Source organism: Ciona robusta, chromosome 7, assembly GCF_009617815.1.
Source record: "Ciona robusta chromosome 7, ASM961781v2".
In the NCBI taxonomy this organism is placed as follows: Eukaryota; Metazoa; Chordata; class Ascidiacea; order Phlebobranchia; family Cionidae; genus Ciona; species Ciona robusta.
The window spans coordinates 701,713-710,704 of record NC_143241.1 but is presented as its reverse complement, the minus strand read 5'-3'; the positions used below and the strand labels follow the sequence as shown (position 1 = coordinate 710,704).

At 36.7% G+C, this 8,992-nt stretch overlaps 1 protein-coding gene across 1 annotated transcript; it reads left to right on the top strand.

Moving 5' to 3' along the window:
* LOC149733251 (uncharacterized) lies at positions 1 to 8,725 on the top strand. The gene is made up of 9 exons (XM_089881414.1): positions 1 to 458; positions 2,810 to 2,935; positions 2,997 to 3,741; positions 4,348 to 6,089; positions 6,546 to 6,710; positions 7,334 to 7,444; positions 7,612 to 7,782; positions 7,867 to 8,022; positions 8,291 to 8,725. The coding sequence occupies exons 1-9, from the start codon at positions 435 to 437 to the stop codon at positions 8,318 to 8,320; spliced, it is 3,270 nt and encodes a 1,089-aa protein (XP_089737540.1). The 5' UTR covers positions 1 to 434; the 3' UTR covers positions 8,321 to 8,725.
* The last annotated feature ends 267 nt before the right edge of the window (positions 8,726 to 8,992 follow it).

Sequence of the window (8,992 nt, the reverse complement as noted above, 5' to 3'; positions counted from 1 at the left end):
AAAAAATATTATTAATGTAAGTGTATTGTGTCGGCGCCGTGGCGTAGTGGTTAGCGCGCCTGCCTCTAACCCAGAGGTAATGGGTTCAAGGCTCGTCGCTGCTACCATTGTGGGCGTATGTGTCCTTGAGCAAGACACTTAACGGCAATTGCTCCAACCCAGTGGTCACTAATGGGTTGTCCAAATTATCAGCCATACATAAAAATGAAAAAAATCCAAAAAAAAATAATAATCACCCACAAAGTAACATACTTGGTAACTCGTAAGCTGGCACGAGGTGTTAAACCCGTGTTATAACGACTGTCGTTTTCCGGCCACGCGAGGATAAAGTAAGTTACATTCATTCATTCATTCATTCAACTGATGTGTAATTGTTTTTTTGTAGTGTAAAGCGAAAGTGTTAGATGTTATTCTGTAAATAAAGAATCCAAAACATGGAAACTGAGGATCAAACTGAAGTAAGTGGTTTAGGATAAATTATACATATCCGTAAATATGAAAATATTTAATGATAAAAAGAAATATTAATCAACTAAAGTTACAACATGTACTGAATTTTACAAATAGTCCGTTTCTGCGTTACGTGTGTTAATGTACCTCAGATTCATATAGGATTTGCCAGCCCACAGTAAGCATGATGTTTACAATGATATTGCGCAGATACAATAACATTTCTTACCGGTATAGATACGAGTATGTTGACTGTGGTAAAAACTACCAAGTTAGAATTTCCTCAAAACTACGTAAATGTGAAAACGGTGCTTGACATGTGTGGGCTTAACAACATCTTTTACAGTCGCGGGTCACGGTTTTATAATTTTGTAAACATTATTTTTTACCACCAAATGGGATCATAAAAAGATTAAAACGTGTTCCGTCTTACCCCATCCTACTATAAATAGGATAAACTTGGTAATGGTTCGGTTATGTCGACTCTAACTTTAAGACGTTCAGATTAAAACAATACTGTCTGGATTCTGGTAAAGGTCATGTTTGCGTTCATGCCTTTCCAAACAAAGCGTATACGTGCGTACATCCGGGTGCGATAAGCAATGTTACAAGCATCACGGCGCAGAATATTATGTTGGAAGTAAGTTTCTTACCGCCAATGACAAAATACCCAATAGACCAAACCTCAGGTTTTAACTCTTAAAATAACGTAATACCGAAAGGAGTAAGCGCTAGTTCATGAACGCGGATATCTAGTGTGCTTTAAGTGACAAACGTAACTAAGGTGGCGGCACTAGCTACCACCGGGACGGATGGTTGCTTGGCTATAAATTAATATTTGAGGAAGGATTTGAAAAAATGTCATTACTTTCTACACGCGACAGTCCGTAATAACATGGTATAAATATTATTTAAATCTATATTTTTACTAAAAATTGGGTATTGCAACACTATTTTTTGCACACGCAACTTCTTATAAATTATCTCTAAGTATAAGTGACTAAATTTCGTATATTTTTCACATAGTAAGGTGGGGGAAGATGGGACACTTTGTCAGACAAAACTTTTTTAACTTTTCTTTTACGGAACCCTATTTAATAATAAACAGAAAAATGTTGTTACAGAATTTTTGACAGCATTGTAACGACTTTTTAAAACGCGCGTCAAAGCCGATTATACTATTTTTAAATACAGTAGGATGGGGAAAGATGAGACACTTTTAACTCTATTTTCTCGTCCCAATTAGTAGTAAACAAAAAACATTCAAGAAATATCAAACTATGTCCTCATGACTCTCATAGACCGTTGTTAATTGTTTAAAACTCGATTAAGATATCTGGATATTATGTGCTAATGGTGTCCCATCTCCCCACACCCTACTATAGGCTATTATAAAAATATGTAAAACAGAAACAGTATATTTTGAACAGGTAAAAATATGCGAAATAGTAAGGTGCCATTTTTTATTGCTCGCTAAATCATAGTAAAGCCGAAGAAATGTTGTAGTTTGAGTGCGAATGATTAAACTAGTTTCATAGTTTCATAAAAAACTTGAACATTTCGTACATTTTGATTTTGTCACATAAAACTAGTTTTAGTTTTGTTAAAAATATAAACGATTTTAAACTGTCCCGTCTTACCCTGCGTGCTGTTTTTGAATTTGTAAAATTACACCTGTTGTGCGAATCGCCAAAGCTAAATAACTCTCTCGTGTGTTTCAATATATTTTCGTATTGGTAATTATTGTCAATTATTAAAGGAATGATAGTACTAATTCAAAACTAGTTTTATGAGGCTAAATTGTACGAAATATTTCAGCCAATTTTATTAGACCACTGGATTGATGATTCAAAGCTCGCAAAACAAAAATCGGCAGTTTTAAAATGACTCAACCAGCATTTAAAACGAACATTTTTTTGTATGCTTACTTTAGCCATTTAAAAATGTCGTACTCATTAACACGCTACTATAAGAATACTATTGATATTAATAATGTAACAAATTTTCGTCTAACATTGAATGGGTATCGGTAAAAGTGGATTTTTTGATAAAGGCACGCCTGACGCCGAGTCCCATCTTGCCGTTTACAGAAATAAAGGTTGTGGGGTTTCCCAAGCAAATGATCTTTAATTAAGTCTTCGCGTCCACGTGCACTTATGAACGTTTACGACGGCCTCCTATAATCTCACCAAATCAAGTTTAGATTTGATTTCATTCTAAATTTGGTCCGGGGGTTGTGTCCCCCTACGTTACTACCCTTGGAAAATAGCAACATACTCTATATTGCTGCGCATTTCTACTCAAAGTTACTACCTATATTTAACAACAGTAAAGCATTTATCGATCTTAATTATTTCAGGTAGTAAGAATTTCTGATGAAGCTCTTCCACCAAGCAACGATGAAACCAACCATCCTATGATAAGCGGATCTCAACCTAGTCTTTTGTTACGGAATGTGTCCATACCTGCCTCCAACTCCACTCAGGTGAATTACAATCTTTACTTTTCGCTGTTCAGGTAACATTATACAAGCCTGACATTTATAGGAAGGAAGAGATGTAAGTACGATTCCTGCTCCTACCACAACAAATGATCAACAGAAACCCGTGACGATTAACAACCCAGAAGATGTCCATTTTCACCAGCAAACACAAAATGAACTTCATCTTCACCAAACACAACATGTGCATCACCACTATTGTCAGCAAACCGTGCAAATAATGCATCAAAATCTAACCATTGATCATCAAAAACAGAATGTGCCACAACAATTACAGTATGTGCAACACCAAAGAATACCTGATGAAAAACAACAACAACAGCAGAAAAGTTCACAAATTGCACAACAACCACGAAAACGGGCACAACAACAGCAACAGCCGCATCAACAGCCGCAAAAGCAACAACAACAGCCGCATCGACAACAACGGCGAAGACAACAGCAGCCACAACGACAACAGCCACATCGACAACAATCACAAAAACAACAGCCACAACAACAACGGCCACAACAACAACAACAGCCACAACAACAGTCACAAAAACAACAGCCACAACAACAACGGCCACAGCAACAACGGCCGCATCGACAACAACCACAAAAACAACAGCCACAACAACAACGGCCACAACAACAACAACAGTCACAAAAACAACAGCCACAACAACAACAGCCACAGCAACAACGGCCGCATCGACAACAACGGCGAAAACTGCAACAACAGCAGTCATCGGAAACTCAACAAACAATCAACCAACTACAAACGCTACCTTCAACCATTGATGCACTGAGTAAGTTTATTAGTTGGCACACTAACTGTAAAAATATTTGCCTTTTTTCTTTTGTGGGAAGGCGTAAAATAGATTATATTAACCTTATTTAGCTTTTTTGATACAGAAAAAAAGTCAGCTATATTTTTAAACTTTCCAACTTTTAAGTTTGTTATAAGTCCGAATTTCCTTTTCACGTCCGGCGCCATGGCGTAGTGGTTAGCGCGCCTGCCTCTAACCCAGAGGTAATGGGTTCAAGGCTCGTCGCTGCTACCATTGTGGGCGTATGTGTCCTTGAGCAAGACACTGAACGGCAATTGCTCCAACCCAGTGGTCACTAATGGGTTGTCCGAATTATCAGCCATACATAAAAATCCAAAAAAAATAATCACCCACAAAGTAACATACTTGGTAACTCGTAAGCTGGCGCGAGGTGCACACCCGTGTTATAACGATTGTCGTTTTCCGGCCACGCGAGGATAAAGTAAGTTACATTCATTCAGTTATTTATACAATACTAAGAATCATTCATTTTTCCCATACCTTGCTTCGTTGTTATTTTAGATACAGAGTGGCGTTTAGTTTGCGCTTTACAATCATTTATTGGTTATACCTAATTTTCTGCAGTTAAAGAATTGAAAGAACTGTTAAAAAGACTAATAGATGAAAATCGCGGAGAAGCCCTCCTGCCAGCGGGAGTTCCAGGTCGTATCACTAAGCCTGTTCCACTTTTAATAACCAAGGTCCGACAAATATCAGATGATGAATGGAAGTTACATAGAAACCAACGTGAGGACTTGCAACGTATGTACACACCATGGGGTTCTATAGATATTGAGGAACTGTTTGATGTCGCAAAACAAGTGGCAGAAGAAGAAGCAATCAATAAGTGCAATACACCTGCAGCCAAAGCCATGCATGTAGTAAAATTTGGTAACATTGTTTGTGCGGTTGGACTACCTGGGGTTGGTAAGAGCACTCTTTTAAAGATGATGATCAACTGTATTATTGTAGATAAATCAGTAAAACCAGATACACAATTTTTGTTCCACGTCTCACTGAAGAATTTTAATCCAGATGAGAAAGTTAGTCTGCTAGAATTTCTTCTATATGGCAACTTAAGTGAGTGGAATCATTCTGATAAAGAGAACAAAGCCTTGGTTCATTTCCTGTACAACAATCCAAATGTTGTTATATTAATTGATGGATGGGATGAACTGAGTACACAACAAGCCAACAAAAAGTTACATGCGTGTAAACTGGAAAGTAGGCAAATACCTGAGGTCTTTGTTAAGAACTTGTTAATGGGCAATCTTCTACCTAATGCTGTGAAATTTATCACATCAAGACCAGGGCAGTTTTACGAGCTTCACCCCGATTATCGTCAAGGTTTGATTTCTGAGGTACGTGGTATGGACAAACCTGCAAAAAAGAATCTTACTAAACAGATCTGTGGTGAAGCCAACCTTGAATCCGTGGAAAAAGTTTTGGCAGAGCGTCCAAATTTGGATGCTTTGTGTTCAATTCCAGTCAACTGTATTCAGATTGTGGCTTGTCTTCATTCAAGCGTGTCATCGGGTCGTGAGATCAACTCAATGACTGACGTGTTTATTCACACTCTTACTAACTACAAAGCTTCGGATCATGTAAGAACAAACATGTCAGAACGTGCACTTGGACAAGAACTGGTTAAACTTGCTCACCTTGCGTACAAAGGGCTATCCGCAAGAAAGTTGGTGTTTCAGCAAGCCGACTTTGAGGAAGTGGGAATCAACGAACAAACTGTTGATATATTTCTGCACACCTATGTTGAGAAGTCCCATCATTTAAAAATGAGGATCTTGGAAGGAAAGAAACGAAGTTTCTTTACTCATCTCACCTGGCAGGAGTTTTTTGCGGCAGGGCACCTAATGTTATTCATGCCGCAGAAAGAATTCCGCAAATGTATGCGCACTTTCGACAATCCGCATTGGGTAATGGTCACAAGATTTTTGTTTGGTATGTGCAACTCCACTTCATATGAAGATCTGAAAGTGATTTTCCCAGCTTCGATGATAAAAGATTACAAAGAGAAGAAGAATATTCTTAAGTCTTTGTTTTCACTTCAAGATGATGAAACAAGTGAAGAAGTCATCAGATTTTCAGGTTGGGTGCATGAAGCCAACGATGCAGAAATATCGAAGAGATTTCAAGAGTGCATGCCTCAGTATATAAGGATGAAGTTTCCTATGTATCCCACAGAAGCCTCTGATCTTACGTTTGCGTTCAACTCCTTCACAACTTCTCACGACCTGAACCTCAACATGCGTGGTTTGGATGAAGCTTCACCTGAAACTTTCTTTCGTGGATTACATGGAAGGCAAGCGAAGGTAGAAACGTTTACCTTTGTTTGTGTGTTTCGGAAACTCCCAAATCTACTTTTTTTTTATTAACTTAAGTAACATTTAGTAGGGTTGAACTAACTAAAACGATGCAAATCTGCAACATATCAATCAAACATATAGCATATCAAAAACTGAAGGCGACAGCGACACGCGATAGCAAAGTAACTGCTGTACCGAGTAAAACAACTGCTGGTGACTCGGCGTGTTTTGCAGGACTACAATGCTATCGAGGCAAAGCATGGTAAACGGCCGATTTCGCTGTTTAAGTTTTTGACGATAATCGATAATATAAAAGGATGAATATCAATGTGTTTATCATCTAACAAAGAAGAACCAGTGTTTTATTGTTATCATAATGTAATCACAATGGGTTAATTTGTTACTAGCGACAAACTTTTGTTTGAATTTAGAAATATCTGATAAATTATGTTTTTATTTTAGATCAAAGAATTAGATATAAGAGGTGTTCAGATGACAGATTCAACGACAGAAGCTCTTCTTCCTCATCTTGATGTGATGGACAAACTTGACTTGGACGAGAGAAAACTTTCTGTACAAAGTCTTATCATCTTACACGAAGCTGTTGAACGACATGCAAACCCACAAGTCAGTGTGTCTAATTTTTCGTCTTTAAAAGGCCTAAACACACCCCAAATGTACATCGCTTTAATCGAAAGGGTGTTTTTCTGATTTCAACGACACCTTACTTGTTTTAATCGGTTCTGTATAACCAAAGATATTCCACATCAAACATCGTGAAATTAATAAAACTGATTTGAAAGCTGCGTGGAAAAAAAGTGTTTTCAGCGAAAAACGAGAGAACAAAAAAAAAACGCAGGTTTCGCTTTTACGAATGAATCAGTCACGTGACTAGTACGTTTCCACGTCACAATCCCGGAGCTCGTAGTAATAAAAAGGATAGCGCTAGTGATCACTGTTTGAGGACGAATATCTACGCCTATACTGGACCAAGTTGAATAAGCAACGTATTTTTGGAAACAATAAAACGGTCACTTTTTGAATTTACCACAAAAAATAAAAGTAACGGGGGTGTGTTTACGCACTTTAAATGAAATATTGTTAATCTGGTCGCTATCGAATCAACAACTACTGTATATAAATACAGAACATCATGCTTTTTTAAATGAAAACAAACTTGATTGCCACACACAATACCTAACTTGTTTATTTTATTTGACAGTCTGGTTTTAATTGCTCCAACTATTTAGAGTTTGACAGTGAATGGCATCATTGGTCATCGGTGGTCAGAGTATTGGGAATTGTATAAATATCAACCTGATGACGATGTAATGCAAATCTTACAACTTCCACGTGGAAAAGTAAAAATTATTAGAAATATTCCGTTAGATTAATAAACATAAGTTTGTCAGGTAGCTTTTATATTTTGTCATACTGTAATCACAGTATGTTTCTGAATTGCATTGGCCAAAATATTGTTTGGATTCAGAAATTAAATCCTGATAAATGAATGATCATTTTACTGTAGATCAAAGAATTAAACATCAATGATGTGCGGATGGGCACTTTAACGACACAAGCCCTTCTTCCTCATCTTGATGTGATGGATAAGCTTCGTTTGGTATCTAGCTCTAATGACATGAATCTGAACCCCTACATGGAAGATATATCCAGGAAAATATTGAATCGACAAAAAAAAGTAGAAATAGCAATAACATGTATAGATAACTAAATACAGGCCAAGTTGTTTAACATTCCCTTACTACGTTATTTATATTTTTAGATTGAAATATCAATATTTGGGCCAGCAACCAAACATATAAGGCCAATGTTCCGATGTCTTGATAAAATATCGAAATTAAGTATTAGTGAGGTAAATCTTACAAGTAACGATCATCGTTCATTGGAAGAAGCGAAAGTACAACATCCTTTACTACAGGTTCAACAATTATTTTTAAATATGATGCCCAAATAAAACGACTTTTTAGTTTAAAACTAACAAAACAATCAACACTAACTGTGTGCCCAACAGTTTAAGAAACCCATATTTAAGCAGAATAATTAAATTGAAATAGGTAAATGCAAAATAATTAAACTAAAGAAGCTAGATAACTATTAACATTAACTGCATCTCACTTTCGTGTGTTCCATTAGTTGAAGAAACAATATTTTTAACATGTAGGCCTAAGTTAATGATACTGTTTTAGGTGGAATACATGAAATATCCATACCGATGACTAACATGGTTTAAACAACTTCGCCACCAAACTAAACCCATAAAGTTTTATCTTCTGAGCCAACCACCATTTGCGTTTATCACCGTGTCATAGTAATGTGTCGTGTTTATTCTTTCATTGTTATATGTATGTTGCTTTTATGTATTTTGATGTAACTTCACGAGTTGCTGATAGTTGATCTTGGTGAATTGGCGCGCTTTTTTGTTTGTGACTTTTACATCCGGACTGATTTTGGACAAACCCGGCAGTTGTTGTGCAACTTACAATACATGATGGTATCGGGATTGGACTGTTTTGGTGAATTTTGTTGGTACTTGTCTTGTGTAAGAGCGAACCTTGTATATCCGCGTATCATTTTATTGCTTTTCATAAATACGTGATTAAATTATTGGTTATGAAAGCTTACATTAGTCTATTATTTGGCAGTATAGGCCGTTAGAATGTAGTGCAGGACCATACACGTTACATGTGATAACTCGTGTGTGAGGAACTGGAACAACAGTCTTATAACGAATGATGTAGCTTTGAAGTGTTTTTAATTAATAAAGGGAGAATGGTAGTAATTCATGCTCACCTAAACATTCCCACATATAATTTAACCACATAATTTTAACTTATTTTATGATTTGATTTTAGTCAAAAAGTTTAAGACTAAGTGAAGAATTTATAGAT